The 24,815-nt window shown below is 43.1% G+C and overlaps 1 protein-coding gene across 2 annotated transcripts in view; it reads left to right on the plus strand.

The window, feature by feature from the left end:
• LOC124544807 (calcium/calmodulin-dependent protein kinase kinase 1) overlaps positions 1-24,815 on the plus strand; it is a 1,492,928-nt gene that overhangs the window by 1,301,788 nt on the left and 166,325 nt on the right. For both annotated transcript variants that reach the window (XM_047123492.1, XM_047123493.1), the window contains one exon: positions 10,733-11,053. In XM_047123492.1, coding sequence (XP_046979448.1) covers positions 10,733-11,053 — 321 coding nt within the window. The remainder of the gene's footprint in view (positions 1-10,732; positions 11,054-24,815) is intronic.

The following is a 24,815-nucleotide window of genomic DNA, read 5'->3' on the forward strand; positions in this document are numbered from 1 at the left end:
AACTCTATTCCACAATAAATAATCCATTAATCCGTAATATAATTCCCAAAAATCTCCATTGTTTGCTGCTTACTGCTACTAAACCAAAACTTTTGTCTCCTCTCCTCTGCTCTCCTCGCGATCAGCAGGTAAATCTGGCGCAGAGCAAAGATCAGCTTTAACTCATCCCTGTTTTGCATCGCTGCTTCTCTGCCGAGGCTTCAAGCACACGTCCAAGCAATTTAAGCCCCACGTGCGCGATTCCAAACATCCAAAACAAGAATAGTTCCCACCAAAATTTACACATTCATCTTCCATGACGTGCTGATGTTGAGCAAAATAATGTGTTAGGTTATCAAAGCTATTCTCAAGATGAGATTGAATCGACTTGTCTTCTTTGCGGATGGACCTACTCGTAAACAACAAAATCAAATGCTTGGGAATAGTATTGAAAGTGTGAGGAGTGGATCAATAAGGGTTGTACAGGGTAGACTGAAGATGGCTTGGATCGGTATTTTCCCTGCTTCAGACGTAAAATATGACATAACCCATTTGTGCCCCACAAAATGTCTGCTTTTACACCAAGGTAACCGTATACTGCACTGTCCTGAGTTATATTAAATATTTAATTCATCAAAATTAAGTACTTATAATTAATATATGTTGCTCGTGTCTTGCTTATCTTTCACTGAAATAAATTTGAGTCTCAGCAATGAACATTATCATTATTATCTATCTTTCTCTTTAGTTACCCGATTAAATCCTATTTTACCATACTTGACATAATTGAGAATTGATCTTCCTCTACGATATTTGCGCCCCACACTTCCTTCGATTAAGATACTGACTACTCCATGGTGCCTCGGGATATGTCCTATCAACTGAACCTTTCTTTTAGTTACGTTTTGCGATAAATTTCTTGTTTTACCAATTCGATTCAGTTGTTGTTGTTGTTGTTGTTGTAGTCTTCAGTCCAAAGACTGGTTTAATGCAGCTCTCCATGCTATTGTATCCTGTGTAATCCTCTTTATCTCCGAGTAACTACTGCGATCTTCATCTTTCTGAATCTGCCTACGGTATTCATCTGTTGGTCTCCACCTGGGATTTTAACCACCCGCACTTCCCTCCGGTACTAAATTAATGGTTGTCTGTCAAAGCGTATTGCTGATTCATGTTAAAATAACACGTTAGGCTATGGGTTCTCATCCTACTTGAGGGCAGGTTATTATTTTATTTATTATTGTTATTCGTTGTAGCCAACACATTCATAATGAGAGAACAGCTACTGCATTGTTATCTAAATAATTTCGATATATCTTTACTTTTCAGTCCCAGCTGTGCACTGTTTTTAGTACATGACTAGTTTTGATCTTCATGGATCATCCTCAGTTGTAAAAACAAAGTAAAACTATACATGCAGTATCTGTTATTTTAGAAAAATAGAAAAGTATTTTACGCAAATTTTGAAGTTAGCTATGTAGTTGCGTCAGCAAACCGTTGAGTCTCTATGAGAATCACACATAAGAATGCTGCGCTGTACAACTGTGATCCACGTTTTAAATAGGTAGCTGGTGCAGGGGGAGGTGAGTGAGAAGTGAAGGAGGAGGCGATGTCCTGTTGTAGTGCTTCGGAACTCTTTTTATGCTCAGGTTCAAAAATGGTTCAAATGGCTCTGAGCACTATGGGACTTAACATCTATGGTCATCAGTCCCCTAGAACTTAGAACTACTTAAACCTAACTAACCTAAGGACAGCACACAACACCCAGCCATCACGAGGCAGAGAAAATCCCTGACCCCGCCGGGAATCGAACCCGGGAACCCGGGCGTGGGAAGCGAGAACGCTACCGCATGACCACGAGATGCGGGCTTTTTATGCTCAGGTTTTATAAACTTCTCGAAGAAGGAAAATATCATCTGTAGGCATAAACGTTCTTCGAACAAACAGTGATCTTAAGTACAGCTGTACTCTGTCATCCATCAACAGGATTAAGGCCCAAGTGACTGAGACCCAATGCTCACACAAATGGCATGGTATGGAAGCAGTGAAGACGATACTGCATACGTCTTTTATGTTTGAATAAAGGAAGCTATCTGCATCTGCAACGACTAACAAGACAACTGAAAAACATCCTTTGTATTTCACAAACGCAGATCTCAAACGTTAAGGCAGTTTTGCCTTCAGAACTATCAATGTGGTTGGGCAGGTTCCTTAGTGCATAAAAACGGTGCCTTATTTCTTCTCATTGTAAGGTGGCGTGGTCTCCTGACCTCCATTTCTTACATATTCCATCCTCACAATCGTATTCTGCACATCAAGACGCTTCATTTGAACCCAAACTCGATAAGGTAGAATCAATTTTGTGTGAATTCATGTAAGCGATATACAAATCTAATAAGTAAATCGCAAGTGCGCACCGAGGTTGAAAAAGTCGAAGCTGGCATACACAACACGATGGCCGAAGGAAATTTTGTTCTAGGGAGGCGGCCAGCCTGCGTCGAGGTCCGTCCCTTCAGAGGGGTAGGCGCACATGAACTTCGGCTGAAGCGACTGCTCAGAGAGAGGACAGCTTTTGCCAGAGGGAAGGGATAACGACCCCAGTGTTCGACTTAAAAGCAAATTCCGCTGCATTGTGTGGGAGCGCCCAGAAGACGCATTTTTCCACAAACCAACTGCATAGTTACGGAGTTCTCTCAGGAGGACAGCATATGCCTAATGGAGATGCTACCTATTTCCGCATTATTCGACTTAAACGAAACGTCATTCTCCCGTTTAAAAGAGCAACGCTGATTGGCGGAATATTTCTGATGCAAAGAGCCAGAAGAGTGAGCGAAGACAGCGAATGATATACCTTTGCAACTTTTCCAGAAAAATGGGCCATTCCGTTGTCGATCTTGGAGCGGGAACATCTAACGAGAGAGAGTGCGCTCGTACGTGTACGCAAAGAGCGAGGAACAAAGTCTCTCCTCAGTACTTCACTGGGAGAGCACCTATGTCATTAGCGAATCGGAGTGATACTCTATATCGAGTCGCTCGCGATTAAGTGTTGTTCACTGTGTTGGCCACCACACTTATTGTGCGGTGTGAACATGGACAGAGTACTAGTTAAACGCCTGCGAGCGAATATTGAGTGGCATCACGGTGGACTGGTTATCTGACCAGTGTACCACGCCAATAGTTAGACTAGGGGCAGAAAGCAGTCTTTGACTTCATCAAGGCGTAGGGAGAGTTTGATTGGCGAAGGTCCATCCAGATAGAAAAAGACAGTTGTGTTATTTGTCAGCAGCAAGCGACGCAGGCAGCAGTCGTCGCAGCTCACAGTATTGTGCTATTGTGCACTACAGCATATGCGAGCCCCATCTGTCCTCCATAACAGAACACTCCATTACATTTCTCATGCGACAGCCTTGACCGTACCTAGAAAAGTTATTCAAGTTGCTTAGGCGCGGCTCCCGGCCATTCTGACAAGTAAATAACTTTCTTAAAGAAAATGGAGAAAAGAATTTTTTCATACTTTGTAAAATAATAGCATTCCTATCCGTAAGACGCACTCTGCTGTTCTGAAAAGAACCTGGAAATTTATTATTTTAGAATAAAAGTTTCACTTTATCTCTCAGAATTTTTTTGCAATAAATAACATTTGTCGTTCGTTTAATGTTTTTCTTACCCTAACTAGCAATACTCCAGTACCCAAGTATTCTATTATTTACGTAAGAATACAGAATATTTTTGTGTCTTTTCCTTACAGCGGACGACTCCAGAAGATATTTGTTGCTGAATGTTTTTCAAGCAGTTCTTGTTGGTACATAAGGAGCGAGTGTCTGACTTCTGTAGTAGTGTGAGGTGGAAGTTGTTTCTTGCAGGAGCCCAGGGGTACTTGTTGCATCAATCCATTGCGCAAGTTGACAAAATAAAATCCACACACTCACTTCATTTGGCTGCATATACTCAGGTAATAAGTTTTGCCATGAAACCCATTATGTTTCATGCACAACTGATCGAACAGTAGTCGTTTTGAAGCCATCATACCTCACGGTTATTAATACTTTCTGTTCCATATAAATAGCCTGAATATGGTTCGTTGTTGTTCTCTGAAAGCTATCTTCTGCTTTATAGAAATATAGAAACACTTTTGAGACATTCTGTATAAAATTTTGAAAACGGTCGGTAATGCTATCAGTTCTCTCATTACGTTAAATATGCCATAGCACAGACAACTTCTCGAAATAATTTCCTGTTCAAGGAACCAGACTTTTGAACGATCATCCACAAAACAGAGAAATTAAATTGTTTACAAAGTTCAAAAGACAACTAATGGTCCACCTGTCGCAATAGGTATATCTTCCATGTAATTGTGTGCAGCTCTCTCTTGTCAACCATCCTGCACCTCCTCTTCTGCAGAGCCCTCTATTGATGTCTTTTCTTTTTTAAGTTTTAGCTTCAGCTTCACGATGTCCACTATGGACAAGTGGTAGTTACTTTTATTCTGAAGAAGGTTGGGTTATCCCGACTGAAACCTAAGTAAATCTACGTAAACTTTGGCACTGAGGCTGTTGGTTTTTAAAATTAAAATTAACATAGGCCTTAGTTCAACAAAATTGGAAAACGAGAAAATATATCGTGATTTAATGTATTACTAAAACTTTCTTATCTTTTTGTCCGAACACGATAATCTCCTAAACTATTCTATGAATTCTTGTGAGGTTTTCACTGGTGACTTCAGCATAGCTGTTGACACTGTACAGGCTATATTTCGTCAAAATCGCATCACGGAAAAAGGAAAAGATATTCTTACATATTATAAAACTGTATGTATATTCCATATCTCCTCTGCACCGATTTCAACCAAACGTGGCAAACATATCACGTACTGTCTGGAACGAATCGCTGTGGGGATAAGAACCACCTATCTGTCAAAAGGGTAAGTGTGGGGGGGAAAAAGACGTGTAGGCAACGACGCGCAAATACTCCCCTAGAGTGGGAGGCAACAAGTTCAAACTTTAGTAAAGCTCATTTGAAAGTGTTGTGTTAACAATTATGACAGGAGAAATATTAGCTGCCAATTACTCACCATGTTCACCACGAGGGCGACAGAAGTGTCTGGGAGATGCAAAAGATCAATTTCTGTGGGATTTATGTACTACGCTTCACAAAATGGACATCGTCGACATTCAAGAAATGCTCAAAACAAACCATTAACTTGCACTAGGAACACCGAATGAGAAATGGCGCACCATACAGATCACAAAGTTTCGCACCATCAAGATCGAAGGTGAACTCCTTGAGAATTACAAACAATACAGGACGTTCAACTAAGTATCCACTCTTAAACAATTCGTATGGAATAGTAAGAGTGTAACAGAATGATGAGAACGGATGGAATATGATTACACACAACCGAATGCGAAACAGTCTGTTGTGGAGCTTACCGTGAAACTATCGTTCAAGGCGTACCTGCAGATTATGCGATTATATGTGTTATAGGAACTGGAAAAACATACGTCTAGAGAGTCCTGGAGTAAGATTTTTATACGCACACCAGGAATCAAGCTAAAGCATGTTTTGTGACCAGCTATTGACCAAAAGACCTGCTTATACCATAGTTGTAGTTCTCTTGCGCCCGTTTTCCCACTCTTGGTGCTGTGATGTAAATATTCCCTACTGCACTTGCATGCTCATGCACACCAGTAAGAATCGTAGAAGGCAGAATACCTCAGACTTCTCGCAGCACAATCAATAACTTTCCAGCTAATTTGCTATCCAGATTAGAGGCCGGTCTAACTGTGTATGATGCGTTAAGGCATTGATGTTAGTTGACCTTGTTACAACCCTCTTGGTAGCTCTAGTTGCAGGGCATCTTTCATTTGCATTTCCTCTTCATAATCCTGATTAGTTGGCGTTGGAAATAAATTCTTTCCTTAACGATGAGATACGTTTGTGTATCTCATCTACAATTTTGTGGCCAATTTCAAAGTTTGCTGTACAACGTCAAGTTGATCCTTTGTATGGAATTTAGTCATCTTACGTCTTCCAATTCTGCAGTGCTGTTTGAAGTCATGCGATCACCCACAGCTTCTCTTGAAATCACTGTAATGTCGCGCGCAGTTTGATGTGAACAGCGAAGTAGGTCACTACCACGCAAATCCTATAAACTTAACTGCATCAAGTATCCCTGAAGCGAGCAAACACTAGTTTTCGTAAAAAGTGCGGTTTGTCCTGTCTTGAACAGCAGTAGTTTTTCTTATTCTCTATTCGAAATCTGTTCATATTTTTTTTTACTATGCAGCTGATGATCTTATACGTAATTATGGTTAGTACCCACTACTTTGACAACGACTGCATTTACTACATTTTTCTGGAGACGCTTACTGCAGGAGAAGTACGAGGAACTACACCGCTCGACGCCTGATTCAGTACCATTTTCACTTGTTAAACGCATATCGTTATCACTGTACTCCTCATGTATATTGTCTGCACAGTCTATAGTATACGACACTACATATCCACTAGCTGATCCTGCAGAAACGTAAATATTGCATCTACCACTTCTTTCTCACGCTGCGAAATTCCATAGGTTCCTTTCTGACGAAAAGTCCATTTCGGCAAGTGTTGTTGTAGATATAATGCAATGTTTCCTTGTTTATCGTTGCCTTCGCTCTGCCTTGTAGGGACACCACTAGCACTGTAGCACTGTTGAGAATTACTGTCGACTAAGCGGTTCAACTACGCTCCGTAGTCTCATGCTGTGCTCACCACTCCATACTTCCAGTCCCCCTTTTAGTGCCATTTGCAGCTAATATGTGGTTGTATAGCCCACAAAACGCTTCAAGTTCTCTGAGGCTACACATACTGCGACAAAGAATAGCTGAATAGGCGGTTAAGTTGAAGAGGAATGAACATGTCTAAAAACGACATTCACAGAAATTGGAAAGAAAAACTTAGATGCTAAGAAGGTAACTCCGAAGAAACCATGGTTAATAAAAGATGAAAAAGGCAGTCCAAAAATATTCAGGGAAATACAAGAATACAGAAATACAAGCCGCCTAGGAATCAAATAAATAGCAAGTGCAGGCAGGCTAAGACAAAATGGCTGCATGAAAAATGTGAAGAAATGAAAAAAGAAATCCTTTTCGGAAAGACAGGCTGAGCACATAGAAAAGACTAAGCAGCCTTGGATGAAATTAAAAGCAAGGATGGTAGCATTAGCAGTGCAATTCCTTTTTTAAATGCAAAGGAGGGCGCGCATTGCACGAAAAGTACATTTAAGGCCCTATGAACGGAAAGTGATAGAAGAAGAGCCAGAGGACGATTTAGAAGTGACAGGTGATCCAGTACCATAATTTAAAAAGAGCTGTCGAAAATTTAAGATTAAATAAGGCAGAAGGAATAGATAACATTCCATCAGAATATCCTAAATCACTGCGGGAAGTGGCAACAAAACTACTATTCACGTCGGTGTGTAGAAAGTGTGAGTCTGGCGATGTACTATCTGTCTTTCGGAAAAATATCATGCACACAAATTCGAAGATTGAAACAGCTGACAAGTGCGAGAAATATCGCACGATCAGCTTAACAGCTCAGGCACTCACGATACTGGCAAGAGTAATATACGAAAGAATTGGACAGAATGAAAAGAAATTGGAGATATGTAAGACAGTGATCAGTCTGACTTTAGGAAAGGTAAAGGTACCAGACCGGCAATTCTGTCGTTGCGGTTGATAATGGAAGCAACACTATAGAGAAATTAAGACATCTTCATAGCATTTGAGACCTAGAAAAAGCATTCGACAATGTAAAATTGTGTAAGATGTTCGAAATTATGAGTAAAGCAAGGGTAAGCTATAGGGAGAGTCGCAAATATACAGTATGTACAAGAGCCAAGAGCCAAGAGCCAAGAGGAAATAATACGAGTTGAAGGCCAAGAACGAAGTATTCGAAATAAACGGAGTATAAGACGCAAGTGTAGCCTTTCGCCTCTACTGTTCATTCTATACATCGAAGAAGCAATGACGAAAATAAAAGAAAGGTTCAAGAGGGGAATTAAAATCCAAGGTGAAAGGATGTCAATGATACGATTCGCTGATGACAGTGATATCCTCGCTGACACTGAAGAAGAATTACAGGATCTTCTAAATGAAATGAACAATCTAATGAGAACACAATATGGATCAAGAATAAATCTAAGAAAGACGAAAGTTATGAGAAGTAGCAGAAACGAGAACAGCGGGAAACTTAACACCAGTACTGACTGTCACGAAGTAGATGAAGTTAAGATAGGCCTTAATTGAAGGAAGACATGTATGAGAATGTACGTTTAGAGCAAAGCTTTGTATGATAGAGGAACATGGACTGTGGGGAAGCCGGAACAGAAGAGAAACGAAGCATTTGAGATATGGTGCTGCAGAAGGATGTTGAAAATCAGGTGGACTGATAAGGCAAGGAATGAGGAAGCTTTGCGCGCAATGGAAAAGGGAAAGAATGTACGGAAAACACTGACTAGAAGAAGGGGCAGGGTGATAGGACATCTGTTAAAAAACTCATGGTATAGAAGGAGCTAAATTGGAGGAAGACAGAGATTGGAATACATCCAGCAAATAACTGAAGACGTAGGTTGCAAGTGCTACTCTGAGCGGAAGCTGTTGGCAGAGGAGAGGAATTCATAGCAGCCCGCATCGAAGTAGTTACAATACTTATGACTCAAAAAATAATAATAATAATAATAGTAATAGACAATATGTGGGGCGTCCAATGCAGTAAATATCGTTGGCCTTTAGCGATCTGCCGGCCGGAGTGGTCGAGCGGTTCTAGGCGCTACAGTCTGGAACCGCGCGGCCGCTACGGTCGCAGGTTCGAATCCTGCCTCGGGCATGGATGTGTGTGATGTCCTTAGGTTAGTTAGGTTTAAGTAGTTCTAAGTTCTAGGGGACTGATGACTACAGCAGTTAAGTCCCATAGTGCTCAGAGCCATTTTAGCGATCTCACACTCCAGAAGATCCTCGTCACGTTTCCTTCATCCAGTATTTGAGAACGAGAGCAGTTAGTGTATTTGCAACAAACTTCGCACATAATTTCAGATCTTTAGTAAATCTTATCTTGCTGACAACCCCGCAGATAATGATGAAAGAGAACAAGTTAATCGCTCACTGTTCATGCAGTGTAACTATCGCATTAGGTGTGACGTTATGGCGTTTAAATTTATTACTTCTTTGCTACTAACTCTATTCGCAACTCTTTTCGCAGAGAGCATCCACATAAGCTGCTGAATGTGCGAAGAAGAATGTGTCATTTTACGTGACGTAGTTCAGGACATGTGAGGGGGAACGAGATGGACGCACAAAGGAAATAGGGAAAGACGGACAGAGAAAGGGAAGAGGAGGAGAGGGACAAGGAGAGGAAGAAGAGGAGATTGACATAGAAAGAGGAAGGGATGGGCAAACAGAAGGGAAGAGGAACTGGTGAAGGAGGAGGAGGTGAACAGAGCCAGGGGAGAAGACGAAGGGCAGAGAGAAGAAGGAGCTTTACATGGACAGAAAGTGGAGAAGGAGAAGATGAACAGAGAGTGAAGGGGGGTGAAGGAGGTGTACGGAGAGATGGACGAGATGGGGATGCACAGAGAAAGGGGGAAAGGAGATGGACAGAAAGAGGGTGAAGGAGGATATGAACTAATGGAACTGAAGTAAATAGATACCAGAACAATGCCGGCTACTCAGCTAGTATTGTTCAAATGGCTCTGAGCTCTATGGGACTTAACTTCGGAGGTCATCAGTCCCCTGGAACTTAGAACTACTGAAACCTAACTAACCTAAGGACATCCCACACATCCATGCCCGAGGCAGGATTCGAAATGCGACCGTAGCGGTCGCGCGGCCCCAGACTGTAGCGCCTAGAGCCGCTCGGTCACTCCGGCCGACCTCAGCTAGTAAATTTAAATTATCAAGACTAGTTAGCATGATGTTTCTGAGGCTGAATACTATTTCATCCCAGTGTGATCAAGCATCTTCGCTAGGGAAAACTGCCCTGTACTGATAGTGCAGTCTTTACCGGGTGCGTATTGCCTGCTGTTCAGTGTGATACTGTTTATTTATTGCTTCCTGTGTTTCAGTGTGTCTGTGTGGTGCCAGAAATTAGGTCTGACTGGGAGGTCCCATTCCTGTCGCTCTACTAGTCCGGCGTGCTTAACCTTTTGGACTCTATGGCTGAAATTGTGTACATTAATTTTTACTGTGCCTTAGCTGCAAATGAAATATTTTTTCCCACTGGAAACTGAGGTGTACATTTTTGGACGCTCAACCTTCTCATATGCACAAGTGCTGCCAACTGTTGGGCATCACTATGAAAGCACCAGTAAAGCAGGGGAGTAGTACACAGCAGTTCGTGACCACCAAAATGCACGAACGTGGTTGATTCTCTATATCCCACTACACAATTGAATACAGTTATTATTACGACCATTTTACAATAGAGGATAATCATTTACAATAGAGAATATTTCATAATTAGCGATTTTAGTCCATAAAATGGAGCCAACTATACAAAGTATGTTTTGAAAGCAGATACACATTTTTTTACAGATCTCGCCTCTAAAATCACTAAAGCATTAACACATAAAGGAAAAACTTTCCCTCTTCCAGAAAAAATTCAGGTCTGGAAAGGTTAAATCGTACTCAGTAGTGTGTCATACTTAATTGCCGTAGCTGCGCCAGACGTGCAGGAGCCTCGCCGTGTAGTGACGGTGGTCTTTGCTGCTTTGCAGCTATGCGTGAGCCTAGAGGAGCGCCTGCGGCTGTCGCCGTCCCCCGAGGCGAGCCGCTCTCCGTCGCCGGTACACCAGGCCGGCCCTGTCCCTGGCTCAGGCGCTGCTCCTGCTGCTGCTGCCGGCCCCGGTGGCGGCGGCGGTGGCTCTGGTGGTGGCGAGCCGAGGCCCATCTACCCCAACTTCCCGTTCAGCCCCTACGGCAGTCCACGGGCAGCCAGAAGGCGCGCGCCACTCAAGGAGTCCCGGCGCGTCTCCATCGACAAGAGCGGCCGCTACCTGCAGCTCAACCAGTACCGTCTCATGGACTCCATAGGACAGGTCAGCCCTCACACATTTCTGAGGTCGTAGTAGTAATACAGTTCATCTAAACTCCGTTTTACTTTTACCCAACTTGTCTCTTGCGCGTTGTATATACTCTACAGGAATTAGAAATTTAGATTTTCTTGTCATGAAATAGTATGTGCCAGAGAGCGACTGTCAACAAATTTCCTCAAAATATTTGGTTTGATTACATTCAAAAAAATCTGAGCTTTCCAAGATATAAAATGATAATTGATTGGACACCCTATCTGCAAACCGGCGCCGCACGGGATTAGCCGAGCGGTCTCGGGCGCTGCAGTCATGGACTGTACGGCTGATCCCAGCGGAGGCTCGAGTTGTCCCTCGGGCATGGGTGTGTGTGTTTGTCCTTAGGATAATTAGGTTAAGTAGTGTGTAAGCTAAGGGACTGATGACCTTAGCAGTTAAGTCCCATAAGATTTCACACACATCTGAACATTTTTTGCAAACCGGCGTTGATATACTTCATTAGGGACATGTTGAAAATGTGTGCCCCAACCGGGACTCGAACCAAGGATCTCCTCCTTACGTGGCAGACGCTCTATCCATCTGAGCCACCGAGGGCACAAAGAATAGTGCGCCTGCAGGGACTTATCGCTTGCACTTATCCCTTGCATGATGGGCAAACATCTATTAGGCGTACTACGAATGTAGTGGTGTGGACCTGTTGGGAATATGGGTCTCACGGGGAGCGTGCAAGGGATAAGTCCCTGCAGGCGCACTATTCTCTGTGCCCTCGATGGCTCAGATGGATAGAGCGTCTGCCATGTAAGCAAGACATTTTCAACATGTCCCCTATCAAGTATATCAACGCCGGTTTGCAGCCAGGGTGTCCAATTAATTATCATTTCATTTCTAGCAAAGCTGCATGGTCATCAACGGTAACTGTTCTTTCGGGAACAGATACTACCGTCATATATAGTTCCCAAGATATCTTTGTTCCACCTTTCGTCTCCTCCACACTTTCTTTACACTGCACATACTTCTCTAAATTCCCTGTTCTTTCTTTCTTCCTCCTAGTCCCATTTTTAAAACTCTACATTTGCTAAATCCTCCTACTGCACCTTCCTTTGGTTTTTCTTCATCTCCCTCTCACTCTTCTTTCTAATACATCACCCCCCTTTTCATCCTCCTGTTCTTCCTTCTCTCCTTCTGCTCACACTTTTCCGTATATTCCCTTCCCTTATGCTCCTTGTGTTTCTTCACATAATATTGCGCCGGCCGTTGTGGTCGAGCGGTTCTAGGCACTTCAGTCCGGAACCGCGTTGCTGCTACGGTCGCAGGTTCGAATCCTGCCTCGGGCATGGATGTGTGTGATGTTCTTAGGTTAGTTAGGTTTAAGTAGTTCTAACTCTAGGGAACTGATGACCTCAGATGTTAAGTCCCATAGTGCTCAGAGCCATTTTTGAACATCCAAAGGAACGGTGCCTCGTTATTCGGAATTCCACGGGCACTACAGTATCGTACATATCCTCCGAACCCGGGGCAAATGACTGTCGAGTAAAATGTCTCCCAGTACGGGAATATACATAATACATCTACGAGTACAGGTTGTAGACCCATGTTTGACGACAGTTGGAAGTTTCGATCTGGCACTGAGTCGTGCTCTGATAGCGAAGTGTTTAGGCGGCCGTCGAGATAGCGAGAAATCCGGGTTCGAGTCCCGGTCCGGCACGAATTTTCGCTGTCATTCCATCATACAGCAGATGGTTGTCCATATTCGCTACTGGAAATAGATTTCGTGTATCGTCTGTAATTGTCATGTCCCCTTGTTTTCTGCCCTAGGGGTCATCTCTTACGATCAACTGAACCGTGAATTTACTTTCAAAACCTTTTTTTAAGAATTTACTTTATTTACTAGCGATTCATGAAGAACATTAACACATTTAATCACGCTATGTGAGAGTGGATGTAGTTGCCAGTGGGGAACTGATGAAAACACATTAAATTTCTTTCAACAAATGGAAATCTGGAAATTTTATTCCTAAAAGCCCTCTTTTTTTTAAAGACAGATTTACAATTATAATCAGAAAGCACCATAAAAATATCAAGTTACAATTTATTCAGAGGCAGAAAGAACAAATTTTGACAGTATGAGCTTTCGGGGTGAGAACCTTGCCGCCCTCTTTTGACACGGCCGTAGTCACGACCGCTCACAACAACCTCTGAAAGACTACACTGGTGCAAATCTGCAACACACCAGATTACTTTAAACTAAAACTTTTAACAACTCACACAAGCACAGAAACTATGCACCCCGTAGGAGCGATAGAAATGGTACAAAACACGAACATTAAAAAAATTAACTTGCCACCGAAGGTGCAACTTTATTTTAAAAAAAAAACTCTTACGGTGGAAGGCTGGCAACTTTATATACTAAAATGACCATTTAAATAAGAAAAACATGAAATGCAGTCTTACATAAAATATACAAACATGCTCTACATTACACATATACCGCCTCTCAAGATGACGGGTAAGATAAAAACATATTTCAGGAATTCGGCCTTTATACTTCAAGCATAAATTCGTTAACACCGAATCCGACAAAGGTGACAGAGGCAGCTATTAACGTATGGCAGATTGACATGGAGATTACTGAACAACCCGAACCGCAGGTTGCTCTAACTCGTCCCTACTCCACAAGGGAAAAACGGACCACACAAATCATCAGTAACCACCTTCCCGCGGGTGCGTAAACGGAGAATGGTGGGACGACCCCAAAACAAAGCGGCTCGTGACCTCACCAAGAAAACAAGTAGAATTTAACAAGTAAATGAAACAACATATCTCCAATCACTTAATTTCTAATAAACTGCGATTTCTGGTGAAGACCTGGCGCAGCACCCCCAACGCTCTCCCGAACCGTCCGCTGCCAGCCGGTTCAACGGACGCAGGAAGGCGCGCCGATCTCCCGTCTCACGGCTCGCACCGGCCAGCCCGATGTCGTGGGTTGACTCCTGTTGTTCTAGTGTCTACCGCGAAGCCACAACACCTCGCTGTACGGCGCGGCCCACTGGACTCACGTGGCGACCTCACATGCGCCGACGCTCAAGGCGGTCAAGTCATCTTGGGCCTCAGTGCGCGACCGACCAACCGATCGATCCAACCGCCAATGACCGTTGTCCGAGCAGCTTGAGCAGACTGGCGGCCTAACGCGCAGACTCAGATGCAGGAACTCAGCCCCGACCGGGCAACAACTAGCTGAGTTCTGTTACTGGTGGAGTGGCAAGACTCTCATTTTCCGGCTTGAAAGTTTGATCCAAACGACAGACATACCAGCACTCCGACGACAGACAGACACGGCCGCACAAATACAAACGAGAGACAGACCAGCAACTGGTGACGCGAGACTGACCCAGACTCACTCGGACTGACCAACCGCCGCTGGACAGCTCATCGCGCCCTTAAATGCGCGTCAACAGGAAACCTTTTCCCTTTCCCACCAGAGGGAGACACCAAAGCTGCGATTGCCACAGCGGCGCCACCGCCAGAAACGGAGGGCGACTGCTCCACACAACGCGCTGCGGCGCGCTCTTCAAACCAGCAATTTTTTCCATGGCTCATCAACCATTTTCGTTCTCTGCACTTTTTTCTGTTATTTTGCCTCCATTATGCCAACTCCTCTTTCGTACTACTCTCCATACTTCTGCACCTCATCATCTTCCTCCTCACCCTCCTCCTCAACCAACAACTGCTGCTGGTGCTATTACTACCACTACTAGTAATAGTAGTAGTACCAATGCCTCCGCCACCACCATCACCACCACCAACACCTCACCAACTTCCTCCTCACTCTCATCAAACAACAACTGCTGCTGCTGAGGAAAACGCGAAGTATGCCTCCTGCAATAGTTGCTTTCAGAATCCTTGCTGGCTGACATGTCGAAATCATTGCGCTTGTGATATCTCAAAATACCTTTGCTTATGAGAGATTACACCGCAACAGCGAATTCCGATCATGTTACTTTTCAAGTTTTGCACATTCCTCTGTTAATTTCACGAAAATTTTCGACTTAAACAATCATTATATCATTGTACACGTCATTTGAAGAGCTTTAGAATGCCATTAGAAAGCACATCGTCTCACTAAAAAAGTACTTGCTGAATATCCATTTTTATACAAAAACTACGGGTACTTGCTACTCATAGGCCGTAATGAAAATTGCTTCAGCTTCTGCGGACTGATGCCCACTGAAAATCTCGTTCCGATATTTTGAACCACTCACGAAATAAAATGGGTTTTAGGTGACTGACTTTGTACATGCATATGTTAGTTTGCTTGTTCGATAGCTCAGATTAACTATGCAATTTATGATGGGGAATATGTTAGCAGAACAAACGTAGAACACTCAGTGAATATACAATGATATGAAGAACAATATTTAGATGGTTGCATGCTGACCATTTACAGATTTTTTTCTTTAATGACGAATTATCTCTACTCAAGACTTCTGTGGAATAGAAGAAATTGTTAAGGAAAAATCTACATTTGAAAATACTTCTGCTATCTGTCCGAATTTTTATTTCATTGTCAGACTGTCAAAGAATTTTTAGTTGCATATTTCCTCTGTTTCTGCGTCAAAGTTAGATTCATTAAAGAGTAACGCAAATGACTTTTCCTTTTAGTGTCGTACTTCTGGACATCTGTGTTACTCTCAAACTTAAATAGCTTATTGACAACAAGTTCATAAGTGAATAAATATATTGTGATACTGTGGTTAATAGTCGTAGCTGCTTAAAGAGATACCTGAAACGTGTCTGTGTGTGACTTCCACACATAATTGTAATTACTTTTTTCGTGCAGTGAATACTTTCCGACAAACGAGGATTTACCCCAGAATATTGTCCCATTAGTCATCGATAAATGAAAACATGCAAATTATGTTAACTTTGTCCCCAACATTGGCCATTATCCTGACGATAAAAGAAGCCGAACCTAAAAGTTTTAGCTGGTGTTCTATAAGGTTTTCCATTTTAAGTTTACATAAGTATGTACATCTAAGAACTTTTACTTTCCTACACTGTTTGTTTTCTTGTTGGTATACTACATAGACGGGGGTAGTACTAGTAGTAGTAGCAGATATTCTGCCGTACGGAAGGTCTTGGTTCAAATGGCTCTGAGCACTATGGGACTTAACATCTGTGGTCATCAGTCACCTAGAACTTAGAACTAGTTAAACCTAACTAACATAACGACATCAAACACGTCCATGCCCGAAGAAAGATTCGAACCTGTGACCGCTACGGCCGCAGGTTCGAATCCTGCCTCGGGCATGGATGTGTGTGATGTCCTTAGGTTAGTTAGTTTTAACTAGTTATAAGTTCTAGGGGACTGATGACCTCAGCTGTTAAGTCCCATAGTGCTCTGAACCATTTGAACCATAGCCAGTCTTTTCATTTCGGAATATTTGCCTCTTTGGATATGGTCCAGCATTTGATATCTTCTTTTTGCACTTCCCCTTTTTCTCTCCACCATTTCTTCAATTCTATCCTTCAATAAACCGTCCCTCCTCAGACAATGTCCAATCCCGTTTCGTTTTCTCTTTCTAATGAGTTTCAGCATGTTTCTTTCTTCTCCAACTCTTCTTCATTCCTTACTCGGCGTTCACAATTCACTTTTTCAATTGTTATCCATATCCACACCTCTAGTAGCTACAATCTTCTGTCATCTTCCTTCCTCAACGTCCAGGTCTCCGCACCATACAAGGCAACGCTGCAGATGTAACACTTGGCAAGCCTTTCCCTCATATCTTTGTTTAGTGGTCCGCAAAGTAAAGTCTGTTTCCTCTTGAATCCTTGTTTTGTCATTGCAGTTCTTTTCCTGGTTTCTGTTGTGCAATACATATCATCCATTATTACACTTCTCAAATAAGTGAAGTTATTCACTTGCTCTATATCGTCTCCCCCTATGTTCATACAGCACTTTCTCTCCGTTACTCTAATTACCATACTTTTCGTTGTCTTCTTGTTAATCTCCATTCCATATTCTTATAATTTTGTGTTTAGATCATCTAATATTTGTTCCATCTCTCTTGCACTCTCTGCCATCGCAACCACGTCGTGTGCAAATCTTATACACTCCACTCTACGACCCCCTACTCCTCTCCTTCCATCAAAACTTTCATTAATAATTTCCTCAAGCTAGATTTTCCGACGCAGGGGAGGGGGGGGGGGGGGGTTATTTTTTACAGTAGGAAAATGGGTGAACTGCGTTTTATTTCGAAAGTTTAAAGCTAACTCGTTTGTGCAGAAGTATTCAGTAACTGTCACGAAAGTCTTACTTACTACCCTGCCGATGCTTCTACGCTCAGGTAATACTGCCTCCTGATTCAAGTAAAAGGTCAGATCATTAACAATGAAGCAAGAACAGCAATAAGCCCATGATCGAATCCTGTGGGAGATTCCCATTGTAATTATGTAGCTTATATCAATGAGCTCGTGAATGTTGTTTTTTACTGAGGAATGAGAGAAGAAACGGGCGAGCAGATAGCCTGCAACCTCGGACTCGACACGCCTGAGGACAGCGGCGCGAAACCCAGCCTCTAGCGGAGAGTGCTCCGGTATTGACGTCAGGTTCCGGTTTCTGGAAACACGGCCGGCTCGCTTCCCGACTGGAGCTGGAGTGGCCCATCGACACCGGAGTCGCTGCCGTCTCAGTCTCCGTGTACCGCGCCACTTTCCGGGGCAGCCAGCGATACGCAGCGTCGTGTCCCTCGCTGGTATCGAGGGCTGCCAGAAGCAGCAGCAAGTTTCTCGCTGTTGGTTCGTCTGACGCACGTGCGAGCGCCAGAGGTCGATATGCAGGGCGTGGGAGGTGCGGGGGCGGTAGTAGCTGCTCAACGTCTGCTCTGTTATGCGCCTCGCGGCTCAGCACTGTGTGTGTGTGTGTGTGTGTGTGTGTGTGTGTGTGTGTGTGTGCGCGCGCGCGTGTGCGTGTTTGTTTTGGTTGCGAGGCGCCGGCGGTGGCGGATGCCTATGCACACGGAAGGTACGGCAGTTTCATATACACTTTATCGTAAGTAGATGTAACACACAAGCGTCCCAAGTTGCAAGATTTCACCTAACAATTTCGATCGTTTTATGCTCTACAGCTTATTTATGATTATGTTATTGTAACTAAGAAACACCGTAGCTGTTCTGAAGGTACGTTTATTACATCACTTCTGAGTATTACCAACTCCCTCGCCGGCCGGACTGGCCGAGCGGTTCTAGGCACTACAGTCTAGAACCGCTACGGTCGCAGGTTCGAATCCTGCCTCGGGCATGGATGTGTGTGATGTCCTTAGGTTAGTTAGGTTTAAGTAGTTCTAAGTTCTAGGAGACTGATGACCTCAGAAGTTAAGTCCCATAGTGCTCAGAGCCATTTAAACCAACTCCCTCAAACAAAACCCGTGACGACACAATTTATCGCTGTCCACATCCGCTCAAAACCAAAAAACAGGAAGTTCAACGACTCCATGGAATGACAGAAACGTGGAACATGCAGACAAAACACCATGAAGTTGAAACTTCCTGGCAGATAAAAACTGTGTGCCGGACCGAGACTCGAACTCGGTACTTTTGCCTTTCGTGGGCAAGTGCTCTACCATCTGAGCTACCCAAGCACGGCTCACGCCCCGTCCTCACAGCTTTACTTCCACCAGTACCTCGTCTCTTGCTTTCCAAACTTCACAGAAGCTCTCCTGCGAACCTTCCTTGCAGGAGTACTAATTCTGCAAGGTTCGCAGGAGAGCTTCTATGAAGTTTGGAAAGTAGGAGACGAGATACTGGTGGATGTAAAGCTGTGAGAACGGGGCGTGAGTCATGCTTGGGTAGCTCAGATGGTAGAGCACTTGCCCGCCAAAGGCATAGGTGCCGAGTTCGAGTCTCGGTCTGGCACACAGCATTAATCTGCCAGGTAGTTTCATATCAGTCCACACTCAGCTGCAGAGTGGAAATCTCATTCTGGAACCATAGAGTTCGTGGGCAGAAATATGGAAAAAGGCGGCAAATGTGTCCAGGAAATACATGCAAACTCTCAAACATCTATGACAATGCAGATTGAAGCTACGAATGAAAATTTTTACCAAGCCTGGGATTAGAACCCGCATCTCCTGCTCACTAGGCAGATGTGCCAACCACTGCGCCACCATGTCACAGTGGCATAGCAAACCTTCACGGACTACCCTAGCACGCCACCCCCCTCATTCAAAATTCCCAGTCACACCTAGGACTACTTGGTATTTCCCCTAAACTCGAACAACATTTAAATCCTAGCCAAATCTCAAACCTGCATGTTGCGCCGTTGTATTTGACCACAAACGGCACCTATGAAATGTCCTCAGTACGTAGCAGTTGACAGTCGTGGTCTTTGTAGCCAAGTGCATTATGTCGGAGCTAAGTTAACCTTCATGCGCTCGCGCTAGAAATAGCCACGCGAGCGCTCGCGCGGGCGGTCGGCCGACCGCCCGAGAGTTTTTATCAATCTCTTGAGGTTTTCGGTTTCTAAAGGTCATATTTTCATAAAATATCGACACAGGATACCTCACACAATATTGCAAACACATTTGTAATCAAAATTATTTATTGAACAATAAAATATACAATGGAATACGAAAAGGAAGCCAAATACCCAAATGAAATATAAGAACACTTTTTTTTAATTTTAATGTTTTGGGACTATATAATGTAATACTTAAAACTAGAATTATTCACTGTCTTAACTCGTCACAAGAAAAGCTAATTTTGCTTTCAAGAAAGGATTTTTGATTGAAAACGTCACAAACATTTCTGTCAGATGAAAAATGCTGATTAGTCAGTATCCATTTCATTTTCGTTTTGAGGCTGACAATTATTGCACGTAACTGTCGTGGTTGAATGTCGTAGACAGACGTTTCTTCCACATTCACCGCATTCTCGCTTTGTTTTTATATTCATTTTTGAGCCACACAAATAACATATTCCTCTCCTTGTAGGGGTTGATATAGCTGGATAAACTACGTCACTCTCTCTGCAATTTTCCGAAAATACTAACAAATCTTTTGGTAAATGCTTCAATTTAGCTCTTTCTTTCAGGTTTTCGCTCATCAGTTCCAAAGATAACGCATGTAAGAATTGTCTTCTCGTTTTTCTCTTTCATATTACCTGTGTTGAATTGAAAAATGCGTAACGAATTTATTCCTGCCAAGTCAAGTAAGCGGAAAAGTATACATGCAGGCCACCTTTGCGTTCTTCTTGATGTTGAAATTCTGGAGCACATGCACATTCGCTAGAGAATTGGAAGAGTCTATAAAATTGAGGAATTATAGGGGAATTACAAAAAGAAATACTTACATTCCGAAGTAGACGAGTAAAACAAAGTCTCGTAAGCGCTCGCAAGGCGGTAAACTGACCGCCGAACGTGTTCGGACGTATTTGAACTTGTCCTGAGAGGCAGAGAGGTGCGACTTGGACGAACTTTGAGCAGCATCTGTCGGAAAAAGGTGCAACTAGAGAATACATGTCCCTCCCGCCGCCTCGTTACCTTTGTGGAGTAAGTATGGCGTGAAATTGCAAAAAGGCGGTCACTTCACCGCCCGCTCGAGCGCGTGAAGGTTAAATCGAACGTGGGAATAGTGTTAGTGCTCATCCAGTGGCATCGTATCGTAGAGTTATACCGCACGCAGAGAAAGCGGAGAAAAATAATCCTGTAAGTCACAATATGGACGAAATACTGCATTGAGTGATCGTGACAGATGGTTGTTGAAGAGGATCTTGATTAAAAGTAAGACGTCTCAGAAGAACATAAAGTAGTACACGTGAACCCCGTCAGCATGAAATCAACACGAAGGGAGCTCCATCAGGAGGAAATCGCTCGGCGAGCTGAAATTCCAAAACCACTCGTCACTCATGAAAATGGTCGTAACAGGAAAACGTCGAGCCGTAGCCAAAACACCTAGATATGGAACAGTGGAACTACTTTCATCCCATCGACTGAGTCTTTTTCGCACACTGTTTTGAGCTTCTAGCCAAGTTCACGTCATTAGAGTGAAACATCGTGGGCGTTCAGTGGTGATATGGGCAGACTTATCGTGGTACACCATGGGCCCGTGGTCACTCTCCAAAGACACATTACATACCGGCGTATGTGAATATTTTGGATGATCAGGTCTATTTGCTCACAATGTTTGTTATCCATTGGCGACGTTGTGTTCCTAGGTAACAAGACCCCCGTTCACAGAGCTCTCATCGTGCAGTGCGAGTTTTTGTGAGTACGAGGATGAATTTTACACTTCCCCTGGCCACCATAGGCACCACATCGCCGTCTTGTTCTCCACAGCCGTTACCTGAAATTGCTATTATTTTGTTGGAACAGTGGTATGATATTCCCTTGAAAACCATAAAGGACGTGTATTTATCCATTCCGAGACGTCTGGAAGCTGTTTTGAATGTTTGTTCCAGAATGAGATTTTCACTTTTCTGAATTGTTTCGGAGCCACGTGTGATACACCACTGCTTGTAGAAATGTTGAACTGATCGCTGCGAAACGTCAACAAATCCAGCAACTTCACACACCATATGGCCATGGTCTGCGTCACGTCCTTACATTTACCCGTGTTTATGCACACAGTCCGCCTGAAACGTAGTGTCACTGATCGCTACTGCCTTATGCCCACATAGAGGCATTGCGAGCGCGGTTAATCACGTGACTCGATCTCTCCGCCATCTGTAAAGGCTGGGTGCCTAATTTTTTTGTTCGATGAGTCCACTGTACCTCGATAAAAAATATCGCTTCAGCTGTATAACATGTTACTTCTGATCCATCTAGCTTCATGGCGTTAGAGCCAAATCTTCAGGGATACCTCTGATACAAACACGAGCAAAACGTATAACGATCCTGTTTCGGTTAAAAAGTAGTTGCCAGAATGAGATTTTCACTCTGCAGCGGAGTGTGCGCTGATATGAAACTTCCTGGCAGATTAAAACTGTGTGCTGGGCCGAGACTCGAACTCGGACCTTTGCCTTTCGCGGGCAAGTGCTCTACCAACTGAGCTACCCAAGCACGACTCACTCCCCGTCCTCACAGCTTTACTTCTGCCAGTACCTCGTTTCCTTCCTTCCAAACTTTACAGAAGCTCTCCTGCGAACCTTGCAGAACAGGTCCCGAGTTCGAGTCTCTCCCCGGCACACAGTTTCAATCTGCCAGGAAGTTTCAAAAAGTAGTTGAACTGCACACGAAAATGATCCATCATTCTCTGTCTTGTTTTTTCAGCGATCACAGGCCCTGTAGACCACGCGCTGCATCGACGATCTGCTTCCATCTTCTCCTGTCTCTCGCTGTCTCTCTCCACGCTTCGAGGATTCCTAACGCTGCGACATCCTTACCTATGTCATCTTCCCACTGTGTGCGAGGTCAGCTCAATGGTCTTGTTGCTTAGAGAGTGCCCCGAAATGCCTTCTTAGGAATTCTGTTTGTTTCAATTTCAGCCACATGCCCAGCCCATTGCAGTCTCCTATTTTTTAATTTCTGGGCGATAAGGGGTCCTTCATTAATTGATAAATTTCAGTGTTCTTTCGAACTCTCCATATGCCTTTCTCCAATGCAGGTCCTCATCACTTTTCTTTCGAAAGCATTCAGTTCCTCTCTCTTCCTTTCTTGATAAGGCTCCAGCGTTCTGAACTATACAGTACAACTGGGCATCTGATTGCGTTATATTTCTTCATCTTAGTTGTGGCTGACAAAGCTGTACGTTTTAGTTGGATGCTTTGAGTGTACAGACATCTTAATCTGATATTCCCTCGTTTGTGTCCAGAGTTACGACATTTTTATTTCTAAAGCACGATCCAAAGTATTTAAACCGATGAACTTTTCTGAATGTAGAGTAGTGATTAATTTCAAATTGTGGATTTAGGTTTTGGACTTGACCTATTTCCATATCTTCTGTTTTTTCTCGGTTTAACGAAAGTCCCATTTTGCTGGCAGTGTGCCAGAGAGATCTGTACATGTCCCTCGGTTCTTCTTCTGTTTCAGTGAGTAAGACTATATAGTCTGCGTATGCCAGGGGTTTTATAAAACAATTATATGCGAAGGTGATGATATCTATGTTCACCTGTTAAGGTAAAATAAATCTCATAAAGCAGAGCCTGTATGAATGTGCGATAGGCAACGAAGGTGAAGTAAAATGCTACTTACAGAGATAAACCATCATTAAAGAAGGATTGGGGAACGAGAAAATTAAATTATTGTATAAACTTACCAGTGTCGTAATCTTGTTGTGACGACTGAGGCACTGCGTCAACGCGGAGACTGGAACTGAGCTACAGACATACATTACCAGACGGGAAACACCGTATATCGTGTCATTGGCTACACGGAAGCCAGTAGCTTAGAACAGGAATACGGCGGCAAGAGCAAAGAACGTGTAAAACACTGTTTATTCACTGGTAAAACACTCGTAAGAAATGGGAATAAACTGATACAACTGCGTTACCTTTATAGTTTTGTCATGATGGTCAATATATGCCTCGTGTTTAGCTGTAATGTTTCATGCAGCAACGGATGGTGAAAGAAAAGAACATGTCTCATTGCAAGTATAGGTGGAAACATCTCCTGTGTTTTCGCTTTTGTCCTTTATGTAAGCCCAAATACATTACAGTTTGTCTTATCCGAAATATCGGAAGTATTTAAATACGAGTACATTATGTATATTTTAGGGGGTTTAATAATCTAGTATTAACAGACGTAGCTTAATGATGTGCTTTAACTTCAATTCTTCATCGAGTAGTGTGCTCGCTATGAAGGTGCTCCTACAAGTAGAACGTGCTATTTGTCGTTGTTAACAAGTGTCTTTATTCATTCGAGTATTCTTACAAAAACTAAACTCTGCTGTAGACTCTTACATATGTAACTTTATGCTGTTCTTGTAACACGATTTTACACTGAATGCGTTAAACTCGACTAGTACGCAAATAGTTTCTCAACTGCAGAAAGCTTAGGACTCCATTCCGTTTCAGGAAATCGTGTTAGTACCACACACAACTTCTTGAGAAGGCCATCTCAGCTCACTGCTTTGCCACTCTAGTAATGTATGTCTGTGAACTGAGCTAAGCCGGCGTCGGGGCCGAAGAGAGAAACGAATGAATATGCGTAAGAACATATGCAACGAGAGACGAAATGGGAACTGAATCATAAACAGTGGCAGAGAAGGTTGGGCAACATCTTTACATGTAATTTTGGAACTGAAAAGCAGAAGAACCAGAGATACAACTGTTCTTTTATTTTTAACATTCACCTTACCAGATGAGCGGACGTTTCATCACCTATACAAATTATTGTTTTATTCTTTCACACTCATCTAATTGATCTTTTTATCCTTACTTCCTATATCAAGATGATGATTCCTGCATTCTGCCGCTTTTTAACATTGTGTACCGACCTCTTGATGGCTGAACAGTTTTGTCACAATTCGCAGAGATTGATGGATCATCTACTTGTTATCACTAGAGCTAAATCATGAGGTAAATGTAAGTACATAATTTTCCTACGTAGTTTCGTGTGCAGTTCAACTACATTTTAACCAAAACAGGATCTTTATACGTTTTGCTCTGTATATATATACTGTACATAGAAAATCCTCGTTCCTTACTTTATCAGTACACCTAATTTTCAACATTCATCTGTAGTTCCACATCTCTAATCCTACGACTCTCTTCTGTTCCGGTTTTCCCATCGTCCATATTTCATTACGATACAATTCCGTACTCCAAACGTACATTCTCA

This window comes from Schistocerca americana, chromosome 8 (assembly GCF_021461395.2).
Source record: "Schistocerca americana isolate TAMUIC-IGC-003095 chromosome 8, iqSchAmer2.1, whole genome shotgun sequence".
Taxonomy (NCBI): Eukaryota; Metazoa; Arthropoda; class Insecta; order Orthoptera; family Acrididae; genus Schistocerca; species Schistocerca americana.